Source organism: Abrus precatorius, unplaced genomic scaffold (assembly GCF_003935025.1).
Source record: "Abrus precatorius isolate BTA unplaced genomic scaffold, Abrus_2018 Scaffold11, whole genome shotgun sequence".
NCBI lineage: Eukaryota > Viridiplantae > Streptophyta > Magnoliopsida > Fabales > Fabaceae > Abrus > Abrus precatorius.
The window spans coordinates 25,616,320-25,638,359 of NW_020874303.1; the positions used below are offsets into that span (position 1 = coordinate 25,616,320).

General features: G+C 31.0%; 2 protein-coding genes across 2 annotated transcripts; both read right to left on the reverse strand.

Annotated features, from left to right (window-relative positions):
* Positions 1–2,589: 2,589 nt before the first annotated feature.
* Positions 2,590–3,762, reverse strand: LOC113856610 (mitogen-activated protein kinase kinase kinase 18-like). Its single transcript, XM_027488510.1, has one exon. It carries the CDS (start codon positions 3,760–3,762, stop codon positions 2,590–2,592), a length of 1,173 nt encoding a protein of 390 aa, XP_027344311.1.
* Positions 3,763–14,924: 11,162 nt separating this feature from the next.
* Positions 14,925–17,758, reverse strand: LOC113855250 (probable WRKY transcription factor 31). Its single transcript, XM_027486808.1, has 5 exons — positions 17,228–17,758; positions 16,967–17,065; positions 16,279–16,842; positions 16,083–16,196; positions 14,925–15,873 (listed from the first exon to the last, which is right to left on the reverse strand). Exons 1-5 carry the CDS (start codon positions 17,603–17,605, stop codon positions 15,214–15,216), a joined length of 1,815 nt encoding a protein of 604 aa, XP_027342609.1. The 5' UTR covers positions 17,606–17,758; the 3' UTR covers positions 14,925–15,213.
* Positions 17,759–22,040: the final 4,282 nt, after the last annotated feature.

The window sequence follows — 22,040 nt, forward strand, 5'->3', positions numbered from 1 at the left end:
ATTGGATGAATTTTGAGAAGCTTTTATCGTAGGATTATCTAGAGGAACCGTTGGGGTACTTGGATGTAACTTAACCTGGGTGAAGCATAGAAATCGGGTTTCAACTTCAATTGTAATTGGTGTGCTTCTGTTTCTGTTTTTGCACGGGGATGGGGCATTGCGCCATGGACCAGATAAACGAGGTTATAGAATGGAACCCATTCAAAGAATGGGCTTATATAGCTTTAATATGAATTTAAGATTATATTCATAGTCACTTACGCCTTATGCAGTGAACTTTGGACATAAATGTGTTCATGCTAGATGTACAATAACCAATCAAACTAATGGATGAAATAGAAAGACGAAAAGGGGTATCATCATTAAATAATGGGAGAGGTCCCAAGAATAAGAGATGATAAACACGATCTTGCATCAACTAGCTAGTTTGTGTAGTTCCATTCCGTTAGCTCCTGACAGAAAACAGTGATGTAGGTGATCTATAATAAATAGTAAATATAGCAGCGCATCTGTTCCTCCTCTTCATGTCTCTTAACTTTTCTTAACTTTCCTTATTTAAGATCAAATAAAAGTAAGATTAAAGTACATGTTGGCTCTGCTTATTTATCAACCGATCCTTGTATCAAAAAATTTATATTTTTGTTCCTATAGGAATATTTCAACATATTTTTTTAGTTTTTGTCACTATAACACCATAAATTATAAGTTTTTTTTGTTTGTTTTTGTCATTTATATTTTAGTTTTTTTTAGTTTTTGTCACTACTCATTTATCGGTTTTTTTAATACAAAAATTAATGCATAAATTAGTGTCAGTTGTAGAGATTAAATATATATTTTAACCTAAGAGTAGTATAACAAAAACAAATAAAAGGCTTTAAGATTTTTATTGAAAATATGTTATATAGTTGTTTATTGTTACCATAACTCATTTTTATTGTCTCTGATATCAATACTTAACACTGTTCTTAACACTAACCCTTATTCGCAAATAAAAATTGTGAAAGGTAGTTTTGTATACAAGTGACAACTGTATTTTTTATGTTTAGACCAAACTATCTGTTTCTGTCAGGTCAAATAGGTAATAATTGGGCCTAATTGGAACCAAAATTTGACCTCATCTTGGTGTTTTTCTTTGTCAAGATCTTGGTCTGTTATTTACATATTCATAAATCAGCTAGCCCTTCGAAAGCCAACCCAATTCAATGAATTACCGTCACACTATTAGATTTTAATTATGTAAACTATTATATATGAGACTTCAACATAGATTTTTTAAAATAGACTATTTACTGATATTGACTGGGTACGTATTTTTTTTATAGCTACAATCCTACAATGTTCGACCTTAGTTAAATCAGATTCTAACTGTTCTTCCCCCACTTCTTTCTACAAGCTAATCGAAGTTGTTCTCCTTTCTCTTACTTTTTCTATTGCGTCTTCGACCAACTAGTCATATCAGACACCTAGAACTACAATTCCCACATCCACATCAAATTATCCGTAGTGGAATATATGAGAACCAATACTAAAGCGAATTTAGAAAATAATTAAACTTGGGATGATTTGTCCGGATGGGCTTAAAAGAACAACCACCAAAGTAAAATTATGATTCTCAAATCTTGAGGCCTAAGTAGCATAGATGCTTCGGAAGGAGGTATCAAAATAATGTTATCTTTAGGGGTAAATTGTGGATGGGGCATTGACAAGAATGCAACTTTGTTAATAAACTAATGAATTAAATTTTGAAAGAAGCTAGTCCCTTGATAGACGAAAGTTACTCTACAATTTTGGGGAGGCGCCACTACTGTATCTAATCTCTAACCATAGAAGATTTTTAAGTTTTGTTTATATTTTGGTGACTAAGCTCAGAATATTCATACAAGATTAATCAACCTAGCGGGGGTTGACCAAATTTCACGACTCCAGAGTATTTCAACTGCTCTGTGTTTCATTTGTATTTATGATGATGTATTGGTATTTATGGATTTGACATTAACCCACATTCACCTAACGTAGCATTTGTCGCATATTCGCTTTGCTTTTAAAACTGCCACCTGTTTTATCATACGGGTTCGGTACAAGAGAGAAGAATTTCATCAGTAGATTTACCTTCTAACTAATTGGAGAGTTTTGGAATTTTATTTCTGGGCCTACCAATACACTGGACAGATAAATAGTAGGCAAAATAGATGGCATAGCCATCCACACCGAGAGAGAGAGAGAGAGAGAGAGAGAGACTGTTTAGAGATGTTGCACTAACCTTGGTTCCCTAAGCCTCATTTCCATTCAACCAACACAAATAAAGAACAGAAGAAAGAGGTTGGGAGTTTAAAACTGAAGTAAACACCTGGGGCCTGCCATGCCATGCATATTCTATTTTTCAGGTTTTTTTTTTTTTTTTCAATTCACCTATTTCACCAAATGAAAAAAAAAAATTCAATTTTACAAGGGCTTTAGGCAATTAAACCAAACATGCCCACCAAACATAAATCGAGTTAGGCTTGTGGCCAAGAAAGGGCATAAGATATTAACTGCAACATTGACATCTAATGCCACGTTGAGAAAATAAAAGGTTCTCAATTAATTTAATTATAAAAAATCCAACGTTGAAGGGAGAAGCATCTCAGTAATGCCTCTCTCAAAATTGAGACTATAACCTACACTATTAACATCCCTACTTTTATAATTCGCACAAAAAATACCACTAATTCTACCATTAGCATCCAAATCTAACCCATCACTAGTTGAAGCCACTGCATCATTGCCTCTAGTTGTGATCCAATTCTCATCATCCCATATCCAAATTGGATCCCCTGAAAACACAGCTAGTCTTCTGATCCTACCAGCAGCAGAATTCTCAGTACTTTTTTGAACCAAATTGCCAGAGAGGTACTCTGCCTCTTCAAGAAAATTCCAAAAGCCCTGCTCAAGAATACTTGTTGGTGAACTTGAATTATTAGATTCTTGAATTTTCTTACCATTGGAACAGAATTCCAAAAGAAATGGATGCCTCAACAATTCACTACAACTCCATCTCTCCTTAGGATTCCTCCTAAAACACTTCCCCAAGAAATCCTTTGCTTGTTCAGACAGAAAACTAGGAATCTCAGGCACCTCATCAGAATATGCAACATGGTAAAGAACTGTAACAGGGTCTTCCACATTAGGCCATGGTGCAAACCCAGTGGCCATTTCAACCACTGTGCACCCAAGTGCCCAAACATCAGCGGGGTACCCCTGTTCTTCCCCACGCGCCACCTCCGGCGCCATGAACATCGGCGTGCCGCCGATCATCGCCGGAGATTCATTCACAAACTTGGCACATCCAAAGTCTCCAATTTTAACTCTACCTTCACCAACCAATATGTTACTACCCTTAATGTCACAATGCACAATACCATTTTCATGCAAGTACTCCATCCCCTGCAGGACTTGTTGTGTGTAGTGTGCAATCGCCGGCTCATCGAGCCGGCCACCGTGCCGGCGAGTCACCTGAGAGAGATTTCCAAAGGGCATGTACTCCATGAAGAGGTTGAACCAGAGAGTTCTGTTTTCCTTTGTGATGCTACAGCCTTTGTAGCTAACTATGTGGGGAGAAAACAGAGAAGACAGAATCCTCTGTTCTCTCTGCAGCTGTTCTGAGTGTGAAAGTGATAGTTCCGCCGATTTGACTGCAGAGACGGTGGAGGAGTGGGAGGAGGTGGCGATGTACACGGTGGCTGACGACCCATGTCCTATGATGGTGCCTCTTGTCCACTCCATGTTTCTGTGTTAAAGGCTCTGCTGCAGAGAGAGTGCAGAGTCTTTGTTTGTAACTGCAGCCTTTATATAATAAATATGGACTCACTTTGAGTTTGAGTTTCTTGGGTTTGTTTTATTGGTTGGTTTACTTAATTGGTTGAAACTTTTTTTCTTTCTCTCAATTGAGGTGAGTGTTCCTTCAACGGGAGTTTATTGACGTGGCACAATTTATGTGGCTATCATATTTTAGCTGTGATAACTTAATGATTGACACGTGGACAAGGTTTTAGCATGAATAAGTCTTTGAGTGCACTGTCTGAATTAATATTTGGATTTGGATTTAGTTTGGTGTAAGGGAAGGAGTAGAGAGATTAAGAGTCCGAGTTAGGTAGATAATAGGGGCAATTAAGAGGGGATTCCTTGTTTTGTATCATACTTCGCTGCACTTTGAAAATATTAACATGGGGTGGGTTCAACCACCAATGTGGTTCAAGTTTAGTATCTTTTTTTTATGGAAGCTGTTCTATTTGTCAACATATAAAATCCACAAATTTCAATTCCATAGGGCCAATAAAAGTACTGGTCAAAACGTGCAATAGTTTTGTTAAAAGTCAAAATTAGATAGTAAGATCCATCGTTTTGCCATGTTTGATGTAAAACTAGCAAAAATAGCATCTTGTTATGATGGAATTAATTAGAGTTACAATTAATCTTCACACCATAAATCACAAATTAATATTAAATCAAAGATTGACCCTGTATGCGAATAAATTGATCTCTGTGAATATTTTATTTTTTATTGTCCTAAATTGCAAGTCTTTAATTAAGAAGCTTCGCAACACTGTGATGTAATGTGATTGGTAAAAAGTGCACCAAAAGTGCAGTATCAGTTGGATTTGGATGATATTTTTGGTGTGAGGAATGGATATTTTGCAGCTTTGAAAAGGGAAAGGGGTTGAACCCATATGAAACTCATTGAATACTGGAAGAATTTGGATTGGCCAATTTGAATGTAAAGTAACCACTCCCTTGTATTTGTGAAATTAACAGCATTTCCATTTCAATTATTTGTCATGATAATGTGTTCATGAAAAAGTGCAACGTACTTCAATCCCATAAGTTGTTGAAAACTTTATCAAGCTTTATCGCCAGTACCCAGAAAATTGAACCCAAAAGTACCAATTGTCACTTTACTCCACGCTTGCTTCTAGAACCCCAATTCTGATATTGTTTTGTTAATCCAAATACAACCCTTATAATGGTTGGTTATTATCTCCCAAGTAAAGCAATCATCATAATTTCTCAGTGACACAAAGTGTAAAATGAAGTACACTCACTTTTTCCTTTTCAGTTTTCTTTACCCTCTAAGCACCTTCATTTTCATTTTTTCTTTTTCAGTTTTAAACTAGAACAATCATTTGGCACCAGACAATTGGATCAATGCTCTCTGATTTCGCTTTACTAATCAATTGTGGTCAAAAAGTGTCATTTCAGAAACAATCTAAAATCATTGCAAGGCGGGTGATGGATTGACAGATCATTAACCCTCTTCTAATTTCACCAAATCTATTATGAGAGATGCTAATATATTTATTAATATATTATTTTAAATAATATTTATGTTGGAGTTATTTATTAAAATAATGAAGCTCATGCCATTTAATTAAATTACAATGAAGTTTACTTAATAAAAAAAAAACTTTATTAATATTTTTAACTTAGTACCACTGAGCACATGAAATTGTTAGATCAAAATTTAAATTAGAGTTTCAATAAATACTATTATGTTAAATAAACGTTGACTCTAACTTGTAGAAATCAGAATGTGAAAAATAGATTAATAAACTGTAATTAAATAGATTAACATGAAAGCACATAATTAATTAAAAATGAGGGGATTTGGTGACATGGTTTGGTGGTGTGAAATAGAAGCTAAAGGGTACTTAAAAAGTGCTTAGAGGTTGAAAGTGCAAATCATAGAAAATAAGGAGGTGGGAGTAGCTATGGTGTGGGGATGCACAGTTATCTGTTACTTATTTACGCAGCAAGCAAACGCATAGAAGCCAATTCTATTCTCTACAATTACCCATCTTCTCCATTTCTGTCATATTACATCAGTTAGTTGGAACAGTGCAACTTTCTTAATTTCACTATTTACACTTTTTAACATTTTTTAATCCCAAATTCTATTTTGATGGTTAATTTTTGTCCTCGATAATGTAACACTAACAGACGATCGAATGATGATGAATATAAAATTTTAGAGTTGAATGAATCAAAATTAAAAATAAGAAATTTCAACTTTTATTTTATGAAAAACACAATTAATTAACTAAAAATGGGATGGCAATGACGTAAGTGGGAAGGTAGAATGGTGTTATTGAGAAAGGATGCTTCGACCATACGTAAGTCACGTGGTCCTATTTTCTGTTTTCTTTTTTGGGGTATTATGGGAAAAGAACAAGGTGGTGGGGCCCTTCTGAACACGTAGGGGGAACACGTGTGAATTACGAGAATAAAAAGCACGTTTTATATATGAGGACACCAACGGTCCATGTGTTTGGTGCAACGCCAATCAGGTATTCTCTGAATACTCCTTTTTATTTATGTTCAAAATAGTTACTGTTTATGATCAATATGAGAGTTACAAATTATTCATTATTTTAAATTTAGATATATTTTAATAAATTTTTATTATTTTTTCTCATTCTATCTTGTAAACTATTCAAACAACAAAACTAAAAACGCTGAATGTTTTCTTTTTTTAAAAAAAAGAAAAAAATCAAAATAAATTGACTCTTTTAAAATAATAATTATTTAAAACGGAAAGTAGCTAATCAAACAGTCTGAACAAACATATTGAATCCAATCACATTTAAAGTTACAATTAACTCAATAAAAAATAATAAGCGACAAGAAAATTATTATTTTTAATATGTTAACTCATTAATTAAATAAATTCTTAAATTCGTATTTAAAATTGTACAAATCAAACATTTTAGTCTTTAATTTTTTCAAATAACTATAAAATTCCATTTACTTGGTTGATTTTTAACACAAAATAATAATAAAATAGAAAATATATATTTATATATAAGAATAGATTAAAATGAATAATTTTTGTGAAGTCAATAATTCAAGCACCCGTATGATTTTAAGGATTAATTTGGGAGATCACTTTTTGTTTAGTTTAGATGATTGTTTGAAAATGCTTTTTTTTAATAAACAATTATTTTTTAGGTTTTTTTTTATATAAAACTATTAAAACATAACTATTTCTTAAGAAAAAACTAAATTAAATAAATATTAAAACTTTCGATATTTTAAAAATACTTTGAACCCTAATTAATTTTAGTAGAGAGTTGAGTATTAAAATCATTTAAGATAGCAGTTAGTTCAGTGAAATTTTTTTTCAATAAAATAAAAAGTTGAATATATATGTATAAATCTGACTTATTATTATTATTATTATTATTCAAATTTCTTAGTAATACTATTTTTTTAGTTAATTATTATGGGAAAGTTTAGTAACTTTACTATCAATTGTGGTGAAATTTTTTTAATTTTATTTATTCATAAATTAACATTCTCAGAAATAGTTTAAATAAAAGATGAAAAAATAATTCTGATATCACTTTTTCAAAAATATGATCTCTGTAGCAAACACTAATTAAGAGACAGAAACTTCTCAAATCCAAAAAAATATTTAAAAAAATCCAATCTCCTTGTTATTTAAATTGGTCATCACCTAACTCTAATTAAAAAAGCTTTGACAAAAAAGAAAAATAAAAAGAAAGATAGATAATGGCATTGTTTTGATTTGAAGTTTGAAAATTGTTGCTTTGTTTGTGAGACTCATAAAAGGGAAAAAGGTATGCTACTTTGCTCATATCCAATGATGAACTTGTTAGCCGACAAATAAAAATGTGTAGTAGAAGAATAGAATGACGTTTCATGTTTGCTTTGACGTTCCGTTATGGTATGGTGGTGCCAAGTGCGGCTATTAAACAAATATCCATACCAATGCTAAAGTTCTTCCTTTTGTCCCTTCCTCAATGTCTATGCACCTTAAATTCCTTCTAACTTCTAATTCTTTCACTCTCTTTCTCACAAAGTAAAGTGAAATTATTCAAATGGGTACAAATACTAACCATGCCTTCATTGCTTCCTCTCTGTTCTCTATTCCTTTTATCAAAAAATGGAACTTATATTAACATGTTTGTTAACACTTCCCTCTTCTCACGTATCTGTTTATATTAACATCATATTACTTACATATATGAAAGAATTAAACCCAAAAACTTTTTTGTTAAACCTTAACAACATGAAGGTTAAATACATCAACTAGAAAAATTGACCTTAGATAAATGCTTGAAATCTACTTCATATGATATGATATAATATAATCCTTCTTAATAAATGTTCTCTGTGACATTGGGTTAGTGTCACAAGACAACAGTTAGACTGTTGATTAAAATTTAATACCTAAAACTTCGGAATCTTTTATAGCTTTCTCATTAAGTTTAGTTTTGATTCCTTAGAAATTACAGACTCTAAATCAAAAGCAATAGAATGCAAACAGTTTTAACTTTGAGGTCAACTTTGTAATATTTCAAAACGTTCAAATTAGAGAAAGTATACTACGATTTATCAATAATAATTAAGACTGGACCAATAACATTGAATGGTTTCCCCTCTCAAAAATGTCAAACTACAGTAGAAATAGAAAGGTCCCCCTTTCATAAATATTATTAACTGTGTTCATATTCATATAGTCATAGATACCAGTTGTTTCACCATCAATTTGGACGTTTCCCATGTCAAACTGCATTTGGATGTGAAAATAGTTAGAGGAACACAAAAACATTTTGTATAGCATGTTATTTGTTGCAAAGGTTTATCAGTGATTCATTATGGATAATTACCAGCCAATAGCCTTTGTGGGTAATTGGAACATATGTGTGCTCCCCCTTGTAAGCAAAAGGAAAATAATGGTTGTGTAGAAGATGTTGATGGAGCACATATCACAAACAGGGCAATTTTTTTTTCAATTTAGAGAGAAATATGAAAAATAAAGAATAATTACTTTAGATGATAAGGGTGTTATGATTGAGTTGTTGAATATGATAATTGGAAATTTGATCTGGTATGCTTCAAACTGAAATTCTCCATCACATAACAGCAAGCATTCATCGACTTACCACCAGACAGGAGCGGCATTTTGCACATATATGTCTTGAAATCCTAACCCCACAATGACATCAAATTTGGCTGCCACCAAAAATTTGTTTAATTATCTCAAAATATTAACATACCAGTAAATTCTTGGTATGCCAAGACTTAATACTAGTAAATTCTTAAAATTGATCTTAATATATTACAAAAATTATCTTGTTCTTGGCCTTGGTTTGTTAGTTGTGTTCTTGTTCTTGGGTTCTTGGTAGGTCTTAGTCCTAATCTTGTTCTTGCTCTTATTTGTGTTTTTGCTCTTGCTTTCATTTGTCTTCATATTCTTGATCTTGGTCTTGGTCATGTTCTTGTTCTTGGGTTCTTGGCAGGTCTTGGTCCTAATCTTGTTCTTGCTTTCATTTGTGTTCATGTTCTTGGTCTTGGTCTTTTTGTGCCAAAGGGTGTTATGCTGGTTGCCTCATTTTAAGCTGACTTTAAATTCTTTCATGTTTTATTTGGATGCTTATGCCTCAGCTTTTTTTTGTCAATCTTTATGCATCATTTTCTAATGTCAATTTTATGCCTCATTTAAGCGTTAGCATTCTATTGCGGCCTTGTGGGTTCAGTCACTAAATGGGCCCAACTTAGGCTCAAATCTTAGAAGCAATAGAGAACAGTCCTGAGAAAACTGAAACTGGGCCCCCTATTTTATTATTTTAAGATTAAATAATAAATTTCATCCCTTTTTTTATACTCTTTTCCTATTAGTTTCTACATAAAAATCCTTATATTTTAAGATTTGAGCTTCATACATTTTTCTTTTATTTTAATTCCTAGAAAAAATTCACAACACTTGCTGTGGGTCAAGATAAGTACTAAATATATACAGTTAAAATATTCATTATTAAAATCAAAGCGCATATCACGTGGCTGATTCAGGGCATTTTTAGGTAGTTTAGTGCATAAATTTTAAAGGGAAAAAAAAGAAGACTAGCTGCATAACATATAAAATACCTTTCGAAAGGACCTGAAGGATTATAAAATATATGTGAATATTAACAAGTGTGCCCAAATTTCTTTATTTTTTTTCATAATAATAACATGACAAGTTTTAAAAATTCACATATTAAATTAGTTTTTAAAAATTTCTTAACAACTTTCTTTAAAATATTTATTAGCTAACATGTTTTTCTTATTGCATAACATAATTAAATTAAATTAAAACTCATGCATCAATATTGAGTAATTAATGTCCCAATTGTACCGATAAAAAAATTAATCAGTAGTCAGGGATTGAAATAATAAATGCAGCATATGTTTGAAAATATATTTTTTTTATTGAAAACAATCGAACAGAAAATATTTACAATATGAAAAAGTAAATTATTTTAACGGTCTTTTTTAAATTGTTATAACCAAATTAAGCATGTAACATTTTTTTTAAAATTTTTATTACAGTCGTCTTCTAAAAGAGAACATTTACGTTATACTAGGACTAACTCCCTCAACAAATTTTTTTTTTCATTTATAAAATTTGAACGTTAAACTTTATTAAAAAGAAATCAAATATATACCGCATAATGTTTTTTTTTCTTTGTTAAAGATAATGCATTCAATTTGTTTAATTGTTTTTTGGTTGTATGTTGGATCTTTTCCTTCAAACACGGTAAGTATACCGAGTCTGTTACAAGTAATAACCGGTAGAGTATCAGAATATGGTTCTTAAAGAGCAATTCAAATGTATTAATTAATAGAATACAAATTAATTGAACTTATATATAATAGAATTAGTGAATAATTTTCATGAAATATTAAACAACAAACTAAATGTAAAGCACTAAAGTAAAAATGGTAAAATTTAAGTTAAAAAGCTGAGATTGAATTTCATCTATCTTCCCCTCTATATACTAGTAATTCAATGATAAATATAGCAATCACTTCCAATGAATTTGATGCAAAACATGAAAGTCATACATTTCAATTCCTTGAAAATATATTTCTAAGATAATTTCTTAAATGTTGATTTCTCAAATAATTAATAAACTATATAACATTAAAATCATAATTTAAAAGCAATCAATAACTTGAAATCTATTCCTAGAACAACTAGTTATTGAGTAATCTCAATCAGATCTATATCTAAATAATATCTTTCCAAACACAACTCAGATCTGAACTCCAAAAACCGTCAAATAACTAGATTCAACCATTAAAACGAATTGAGATCACCAAATCATTAGAAATGAAGAAGAAACAATTATATTTATATAGATTACTGAGAATACATTAGGTTTGAAAATTTACATTCAATCCCATATAAGATTTAGTTACTCATGACAACCATATCAACAAAAATGGAGATACAAAGGGAGTAAAACATAAAAAAATTAAGTATTCCTACTCTCTTTTTTTGCCTTGCGCCGTTTTGGACCTTTGAAAATCGTTTTGGAACAAAAATGGAGATACAAAAGGAGTAAAACATAAATGTTACTTTTTATATTGGTCTGGTCAGACTTTTCTCGCTACAGCTACAGTCTCTCGCTGTAGCGAGAAACGAAAATAGAAATTAAGTCATTATGTTTGCTTTTCGTTGCAGCTAGGATTCTCACTACAACTATCCAAAAGTATCTCGTTATAGCGAGTCATTCTCGCTGTAGCGAGAAGAGTACATAATCACCATTTTCACAATAGTTTTTCTCGCTGCAGCGAGTGTGTCTCGCTACAACCAGAAACCTCTAGAAGCTGATTTTTTTGCAACTTCATGCTTCAATTATTCCTCTTCTAACTTTTTCTAATCTTCTTCAACCTTAAGTGATGTTTCTCTTGTGATTCCAACTACAAAATAGATCAAAAAGAGCTTAAAATCGTAAAATTACATTCATTTCAAAAAACTATATATATATATTTATAAAAGTTTCAAATTTGAAGGGAATTTAACAAAATAATTCAACTTTTAACATAAAAAGTATTTAAGTTACCATCTCAAATTACTTATTTTATACATTTATTATTACATAATTTTGTTTGTATTTTTATCAGCAAAATAGCCACCAGTGTGAGATGATTTTTTACTTGAACAAACTAAGATTGTAATCTATAATTAAAGTACTATTATTTTTGTTGTACAAAAGTCAGTCAAATATTAAAAGAATCTAAGCACCAAAGTGTTTGGTGCTCCACAAAAGTCAATACTTAGAATAATCTGATCTATAAATGCGAATATAAAATGTCTAAAATGCATTTACCATGTAAGGAAACGGGATTAGAAAATTTAGAACATGCAAATGCTATCATGGAAGGGTAATAGCATCAATATAATCCAATTCCAAGTTCACACACACCCAATGGATCAATTCATTATTTGATCAAACAAAAAACAAATTTTCATGCAGTTAGCGTGAAAAATCATTTTATTGGACGATCATGGAGGGCTCGTGCAGCAGAGAATTATAATCTTTGTTCATAATTACTCAAAATTTTGAAGAGCAATATGATTCCTACTTTTCTTGCTGAGTAACATACGAGTCAGAAGCACGGGAATAGTCAATTAGCCTGACTATTCAAGAATCATAACCTATTACTTGCTTCAGCTTTCAAATTGGCAGCGAAGGCATGCAACAATAAAATGATGAAGCCCACAATTCACTACCAACCCATCAAAACTTTCCCTCACAAGTGCTAACATACCAGTTACAAATTGGACTCAAAAAGCTACCTATATGCATGAAATTCAGGCACCCTTTTCCTTTACTACTGTTCAGTTTGTCTATTAGGTTCGGCCTTTGTTACAACAACGCATTGAAATCAAGTATATATATATATATATATATACCTTTGGTACAAATTATTGTATAAAAATAAGGTACATACATCTAATTTCTCAAACTAAAAATCCTTCGACGAATTGTGTTCTATTATGGGAAAAACAATTCATGAAATTTTGAAGTTACTGTCACTGGCGAAACCTGAAGAGTACTGATTATACTTGCACAACTAGACAAGTCATCGAAAGATTTTGTGGAATCAGTGTGTCTCATATTCGCATGCATTCGCCGCCAACATAAGGTTTGATGATAAGAATTAAGCTGACATTTGTTTATCTTTCTAGGTAAGGACCGATTAAAGATTACTGTACGATTTTTGCTTCATTTTCTGATTTTAAAAGAAAAAATAAAAAGAATTTCGCCACCAATAAAACGAATTGTGTTTAGTTTCTTTTGATGTGCATAATAAACATAGCTTTTTAAATAAAGTCCTATATATATATATATATATATATATATATATATATATATATATATATATGAATATATGATAAAGAATTAAACTCTATTTATATGTTTAAAAAATTCAATTATCTACTATCTGTACCTGACTTTATTGATGAATTATTATTATGTTTAGATTGAGGAAGTATCATGTTTCTATTTTATATTGAATAAATTACATTCCTAACTTTTCTTGTTCTGTGTTTAAATTACATAATTTTTTATTTTAAAAATTAGACTCACTTTCCTTAAGATTTATTTGCTATAATTTAATTTATGTTTATAAAAAGAATATTTTAGTATCATTTATTTTGTTACGACTCGTAGTATGATCGACAATTAGTTTTAATTTTTATTATTGATTTTGAGACTTAAAATATAATATAAAGATTGATTGAAGTTTTAAAACTGATAATGAGTATTCAAAACGTTATATCATCTACTAAAATCTGAAAATCGATAATATTGAAGTTCAAAATTAGTTTTTTCTGACTTTAGAAATTGATGATAAAATAAAAATATAAGCAGGGGATTCATTTATAATTGTTGACCATCAATATTAGACTCTTTCATGTTAAAATTAGTCTTAAAGGGAAAGAGAGTGAAATTTTTAAAATAAAAAAGAGCGATACAATTAAGCAACTTTCAAGAAATTAAGAAAAGTATAATTTATTCTTTTGTTTTAATAAATAATTACAAAAAGACTATCGTGTTTATAATCTATTTTTTATTTTAAACATTTGATCGAAACATTATTAAAACATTATTTTTTTTCTGTTATACAAATTTTTTAAAATAAAAAGTAAATAAAAAATAGGGTACATATTTATAATTACTAGTAAAAAAAGGAAATAAAAACAAATAATGTTTTCTCAAACTGACCTAATATTTCAATGGAAAATTTTTTGCAGTAGAAATAGTGAATGGAATTAAATAAGATAAAATGAAGTATAATGAAATAAAAAAATTAAAATTAAAATTTTATTGTTTAAATATTTTTTTTGACAAACTAAATAAACAATCAATTTCATCTCAAACTTTAAAATTCAATAAAAAATAACAAAAACCTATTTCGTCAAATTTTATTTTATTTCAAATAATTCAAACAATTGAATGTAATGTTACTCTATTCTACTAATCCAAACAAAGACTGATGCTTTGTTTAGAACTGAAAAAGAATAAATAAAAAAAAATACATATAATGACATACTTTTTATATTCAATTGAAGAAAAATAATTAAAAGCTTAAATTTTCCTCTCTTTTTTTTGAATTGCAATTTTGAAACTTTTTTCTCCATTATTTTATTTCCACTAAAATAAGCATTGAATAAAGAAAGTAAAATGGAGATAGAGATCATATCCATTTGGTCTAATAAGCTACCTGCCATGTGGGTTATAAATGGCAAAAGACAACTTGAAAATGTCTCCCTGTCTCTTATAATCTTAATTTCTTCTTTACGTGTCCAAGGAATGACATCCTCTTTCAACCACTCTCAGACGGTTTTCTTGACTTCTTTTTCCTTCCCTCCTAGCTTCTGCCATTTGGTACACAAAACAACTCCTATCTCTCTTCTTTTATCCTCTTGCTTGTTCTTTTCCCTTCAGGATTTAGCTTCTTTCATAACCATCAAAAAAGAAACGAAGGACATCAACATCATCATTAAAAGACACAAGAGAAAACAACCTTTTCATTTTCCCTATCCGTACAGAAAAAATAAATTGGGGAGCTAATCTGCTTTCTTATATATAAAAAAAATTATTTTCAATCCATTGAGATTTGCTTTGTTTGGGCATACAACTTTGAGCGTATCACTTACACATAACAAAGAATATCAACTAAATGTCTGTAATAATATCCTGATGACTCCAACAAATGTAAATAAAAATAAAGACGTAATCAGCTCAATTTAAACTTTGAGCCCAATTAACGTGGAAAAAAAAATCAAATTAATCTAGAAATATTGAAGGGGGAAAAAATATGAAAGAGTAATATCTGAACTATAACTATTAACTAGTTCCATGTGAAATTGGAATTTTATTGCTTTCCATTGCTATTATTGTTGCTTGACGTAATATTGGCATTGGTGGTGTTGGTAGTTGTGTTGGCATTATTATTAGTACTGGTACTGTTGTTTGGCTGTGCAACCCCAATAACGGAAGTGATAGCTGCAGCCAAAGCTGCAGTGAGGTTAGGATCAGCTGCAAAGGCACCGACTGTGTCAGCAAGTTGTGGTGTTGATAGTTGAGAGTGATTACCCAATTGGGAAGGGTCCGCATCATGAGACATTTGAAGGCCAGAAAACTTTGATTGATTACACATTACGTGACCAAATATATGAGGCAGTAATGAGCCTGGTGAATTGGCATAGTTCTGAGGGACACCAGTGATGGGGATTTGGAGTGGCTTTGCGAACTGTAATGGGTTTGGAGACTGAGTCAAGTCCAATGTAACAGTTGGGAATGGAGCTGATGCTGAGATTGTTGCCATGCTTGAAGAAGAGCAAGGAAAGAGTGACCTTGAGAGGAAGTTTGTGTTCAGTAGTCCATCAGCACTTGACATTGATCCTGAAAGCAGCATTCTTGCAGCTGAGGAAGTGGTTTGTGCCATTGCCATAGCTGCTGGAGGCAAAGGGTGGTTGTGATTCCCTTCATATGTTGTAATAAGTATTGTTCGGTCTTCAGCACACCTTTGCACCTGTTAATACATATATATGCCTCAGATGTTTACCAACGTGTAAACCATCTGCTAACTTTAACATACCTCACATGAGCCATAATTCAATTTTATTGCATACTTAACATTTGTCACTCTTTTCAAATTAAGCTCAAACTCATCACAATTTTTAGTACAAAGATATGAGTTATGCAACTAAATTTGCGAGCTTGAGAATAGACATGACATACCTGTTTTCTCACTGGGCAACCTGCAGCCATGGTACATCTATAATATGCTCGAGGACATGGGTTTCCTTTGGCCATCTTCTGCCCATACTTTCTCCATTGACACCCATCAGTGATCTGAAACAATAAGCAATTTTGTATAAAGTGAAATAAAATAAAATAAAGGCACATCAAATTGAAGAAGTACTCTAGGACATACCATAGGTGCTTCTGATCGAGCTCTAACAGAAACTCTTGCCTTCCTCATAGTGGCCTCAGCTTGATCAACATTTCTAGGAGGACTGAACTTAGGAACATTGTTAACAGCCAAGGCTTGATCCGAGGGACTACCCTCTCTTTCAATTCCCCTACCAAGTTCCTTCTTGTCTTGATCAAACACAAGTCCTTCATCACTACCATTCCCATTCTTCCTTGGGCCAAAGTCCTTGGATGCAACCTCTACGTTCTTTGCCGGTGACTTTGACCGGTCGTGACTTCTTCCCACAGAAGAAGAGAGCGAGGGTTCATCAGTGTCAGCATTAGTAGCCAACCCAAGATCCATAAATTGCCTTGGTACCAAGCCTCCACCATTCCCAGTTTGTTTCTTCTCTTCTAACATTTGGTCTTCTTGTTCTTCACCCCGTTCTTGCCCCTTCTGCTCTTGCATCAGACTCATCAGTTGCATCCGAAGGGAATTGTAATTGGCCTCAATCTGATCAAGCATGTTCCTCAGCTGTTGATTCTCCACTCTCATTCGCTCAATCTCAGCTCTCAGACTACCCACCTGAAAAATCAGATGCCAGAGATAAAAAAAAAACATAGCCCAAGAATACACAAAGAAATTATAAGAGAAACAAAAAGAAAAGAAAGAACTGAATTTGGCGTTACATGTAATGAATGTTATTTACCTCACTCTTAGCTCTTTTACCTTCTGAATTAGGTGACATATCATCGTCCACCATGGATTGATCACTGCTAGTGTTGGTGGTAAGAAGATTCAGACCAGTCTAATAAAAGAATTAAAGATTGATAAGCACATCAAGATCATGCATAACATATAAAATACATACATACATACACACATGTGTGATAGTAATAATGATTAATGAATGAAAGGAATGAAAGAAACATGTCTGTAGGATAAAGGGTATTGTAACACTAGCACTCACGTTTACTTTCAATTCCAAGATAGAAGAAGTGGGGTCATGATGATGATGGTGGTGAAGGTGGTGAAGTGAAGGAGGTGCAGAGGTGGATGAAGAGGGAAGGGTGTGGTGTTTGTTGGTGTTGGGAGAGAAGAAGTCCATTTCATCAATGTCATGAGAGGGTGGAGGAGAGCTAAGGTTGACTTGGAAGGGGATGGTGGTGTTGGGAGTGGATGATGGAGACCTCTTTCTGCTAACTGTGCCATCCATGTTGTTGTTGGGACCAGCTTTCCACTTGTTGTTGTTGTTGTCTTCAGGAAAAGAGTTGAGAACTGTTGGGCTGTGAAGGATGAAGCTCCCAATTGGATCTGAATCAATGGAGAGTCCACACCCTCTGCCCATCAATTTCAATGGAATGAAAGAGAGAGAGAGAGAGAAAGAGAGAGAGAGAAATAAGTCATAGTAAACGATGTAATTGGACTCGGCAATAAAAGAGGGGAGTTGAGCCTTCTGAACAAGACCAAAAGTGAAGTTCAGAAGTGTTTGAATATTGTAACATTGGATTTGCTTTTTTAATGCCCATAAATAAATACTATACACAATATCATCACTTTTATTTCTCCCTCTCTTTCTACATTCTTAAAATTTAATTAGAATACAACAATAATGTTTACCATTTTATGAATGTGTACAATTTTAGTCTTTAGAATTGTATTTAAGTACTTGATAATAAAATACTTGTTATACTTTTACAAAATTATTTTAAAAATGATATTCATAATTTTTAAATTAACAGCATAAACATATTTATATTAATAATATATGAAAATTAAACTCATATACTTAGGGCTGTATAGGTTTGAAAATGTTTGTGATTATTCGTTTTCTCTTTTAACTCTTCTTTTATTTTTATAGCATTATTTATTAAATTTCTGAAAAAATATTATTTTTTTCTTTATACACTCCGTTTTTTAAGTGTAGATACGTCATTTTTGTTTGAAAATGGGGATGAGATTAATGATAGTAACTCTTGTCTGTTTTGAGTTCTGACTGGTGCTGGGATTGCAGTTTGCACGTCTATAATTATTGTGTATTTTTTTTAAAAAAAGGTATCAAAATGCTTAGAAAAAGGAAATAAATATCAATTCTCATGGAACTGTTTCTACGAAACTGCCTACGAATGAGTTGCCGCGATGTTAGTCAAACAATTTCATTTTTTCATGATTTCTGGTGCTATAAATTACAAAAAGAAAAAAATGTAAAAGTAACTTGAATTTCTGATTGATTTCGTAAAAAAGTTCCCAGAAATATAGCACCACTGAAAAAAGAAATCTTGGAATAATAAGCCGCGTACCCCACATTTGACATGAATTGATAAATTGATATAACATATATTATTAGGTATAAACGACTTCAACCTCGTTTCATTATGAAACATTATAGGAACAGCTCAAAATGTAAGAAATCCACTTTATTTATAGTTTACATTCACACAAGGTCATATAAGTTTTAATTTTATATTCAGTTCTTTAATGCAAAGTCTTTCGTGCACCACTCAAAGCGCGTACCTCTTCATTTTTTAGCAAACCAAAATGCGAGAATTCTGGAAAAGTTATAAATGTTTTGACATCAAAGTTTATTTTTCTTATCAAATATTTAATTTACTGTAACTTTGACCAGAACAAATTCGTAAATTTCTTGAATATTCTGGTGATTTCTATCCGAACGAGTTACAACAAGACCGTTGAAACTAACGCTGTAATCATGAACGATGACCAAGTAACCAAGTCTAATACTATTATAGATTCGACTAGTTCGCGCGTAAATTATGAGATATTTCAGAATGGAGCATATATATTTATGACAGAGATTTGCGCACAACGACCCAGTTGTTTTTCTGAGTAGTGGTTCAAAATATTTATTAATTTGATAATATGTAATTAAATATTATTAAAATTAAAAATTATGAAAACTATATTGTAAAAAATTGACTGAGTTGTTAGAGCTCACTGCGAGGACCTCTTAGACACGTATAAATAGAATAGCTAGATTCGGATCAAGGGGAACAGTTAGGTTTCAGTTTGACCCAGTCGACCCTCGTCGATTCCATCTCTTTTTGCTGTAATTCTCGTGTCCAAGTATTTTCAGTCCCACACACTTTTTTTAACTTTTCTTTCACTTTCTTTCTTCTTCCACCTCATTCCCAAAATTTATCCAGAACCCACAAATAAGTCACGAGCCACGAAAAGTTTGCACGTTTTTGTAAAAGAAATTATGAAAAAAAATATTTTATTTATTTTGTTATAGGTCATCTTAAGGATTTTTTTTTCCTGTTTTGTTTAGATATTCACGTATAAGTATGTTGTGTAACATCATCGAATGCTCAAAATATTGGAAAACAATCCTTGAAAAATGAAACCTTCCAATATTACACAAATTGAGCTTATTATTAAATCATTACTAGATAATACTGTTAAAAACTAACAAAAATATTAACAGAAATTAGATTTGAATGATAAACAGTTCAGTATGGCTTAAACAAAATCATACAAGGTCAGTGAATTGTTATCATAGTTACACGATTTGATGGTCAAGAAAAGTTCATAGATTGATGATCTATTATAAGGGTGGCTTAAACTAATATGATAAGCATAAATGCGTGCAATGGGAAGTGCTAGAACGTAAACAAGCAAACGAATGATGATCTATATATGGGACAAAGAAGTGAACACAGCAAACAAATACCCACTTCGAAAAGAAAAAGGCAGATGATTAGTTTAGATATATAAAGTAAAAATCTTTAGTGGTCAAAGAGAAAAATAGAAGACAGAGTGTATAGATATGATGAGAACAAGATTAAGATTTATTAGAAAGTTTTGTAGGCCGCATTCTTTGAAGCAAACACAATACATAACCGCTATACTATGTGTGAATTAATTTTAAACAACCCATGTTTAGAAGATTAAAAACACACAACTTTGACATGATTTTGAATTTTTTTATTTTAATCACTAAACTCAAATATTATTTTATTCTTTTATTATTTTTATATGAATAAAATTATAAATTTTTGTTTGATATACAGTTACTTAATTTTTTAATATATTTAAAAAACTACATATTATTATATTGTGAATAAATACGTAAAATAAATTATCACATTTATATTTTTAAAAAATTTAATATAAAATTTAATGAATTTGATTTTTGCATGGAAAGTTGTTAGTTATTAGAAGAAAAACGTGATTCAATTCATTTATATCTACTTTCTGATCAACAGAACCATAGTCGGCTGCACCTCAATATAACATTTTAATGTTTAAAACTTTTAAACTTATTTATATATTACGTAAAATGCATTATTTTAATTAGTGTGTTTACTATTTCTGTCGGCATAATCATGTTCCTGTATTACTGCTTTGTCTTCAAACCCTCTCTCTCCTTCGGCATACAAATCACACGCACACGTCATCACTCCATTTTAAAATTAGCGTTGAAGTTGAATCGAACAACTGGGTTTCAACTGAGTTCAAATTGGTTAAAAAATAATGGTATAGGATCATTTTGAATTACTTTTAAAAATAAATTATAGTTTGTATACGAGATTCATTTATGAATTTTTATCATTTAATAATTTATAATGTTTTTTATATGTTATAAAACATGTGTTTATCTAATACTTATTTTTTTTAATTTATTATTTCATATTATATATATAAACATTTATTTATGATTAATTTGATTAGAATTTAACTATGATTGAATCAATAAATTGCAGATTAATATCTCTACCTATTTAATGACAAGTTTAATTTTGAAAATATTGATTTTGACTGCCAAATATACATAGATTAAGACTGCTAACAACATTCTTTAATATATATATATATTTAACATAGTTTATATTTTTGGTCAAATTTATTAAATATTATGTAAAAAAAATTATTAAATAAAAAATACACTCATATCGTATTTTAATTTTAAATAAATTTTAATTAATGAAAGGCGACGTGTGGAAATAATCGCACTTTAAAGAAGACGAGCAAGCATATATTATACAGGCTCCTAATATAATTGCAAACTTCTCAGAGCAATGTTTCATTTTTGTTTCCTCTCTAAAGTAGTGTTAAGAATATATATACTTTTTAACATACTTTTCTTAACATTTTTTTTTAATAATTAAAATGTATTAAAGTATAAATGAGAATTACTAAATTTTTAATATAATTTTTAGTTAATAATAAAAGATATATTATTAACAATTTCTACCATAAGAACGGTGGAATCATCCGACATAATAGACGAAGAGGGCCATGAGAAAAGCAGAATACACACACGACACTTCTAAGTTAGTGGTAAATATTAGATAGTGACGTAACTATATTTCTCTGTTTTTTTCTATACATAATGGGTTAATCACTATAATTGCTAACCATATGCTAAAGTTGTATACGGTCGAAGAATTTCAGTATTTTTTCAATTTTTAAAAATTGAATTTTTTGTATTCACGACAATTTTAAAATTTTGCTCATAAATTGATAAAAAGTGAAATTATGCTAGGATGGAGATCCAATAAGAGCATATACTCATACTTAGGTGCAAATAGGTTGTGGTGAGACATCTGCATCTTAAACTGATTAAATTTTTGAAATGTGTGGTCCAATTATTGAATTAATGGTTGGTATGTACAATAAATGCTGCAAGAGATTCGACAGATGGAACAGTTTTCAGCAAGTATTTCGAAGTTTTCCAATTTTCTCACATGGTTCTTTTATTCTTAGTTTCAAGTTTCAACTCAAACGAGCTTATCTAATAAGAAACGGGACGTAGTATTTGA

What these genes read in the sequence shown, in the direction of transcription:
- LOC113856610 (XM_027488510.1), bottom strand. Translation starts at nt 3,762, where the DNA reads ATGGAGTGGACAAGAGGCACCATCATAGGACATGGGTCGTCAGCCACC.
- LOC113855250 (XM_027486808.1), bottom strand. Translation starts at nt 17,605, where the DNA reads ATGGGCAGAGGGTGTGGACTCTCCATTGATTCAGATCCAATTGGGAGC. An exon ending in TCTTGGAATTGAAAGTAAAC is followed by an intron (nt 17,066 to 17,227) that starts GTGAGTGCTAGT and finishes TTCTTTTATTAG; the next exon opens with ACTGGTCTGAATCTTCTTAC. An exon ending in GTTGCCCAGTGAGAAAACAG is followed by an intron (nt 15,874 to 16,082) that starts GTATGTCATGTC and finishes ATGTATTAACAG; the next exon opens with GTGCAAAGGTGTGCTGAAGA.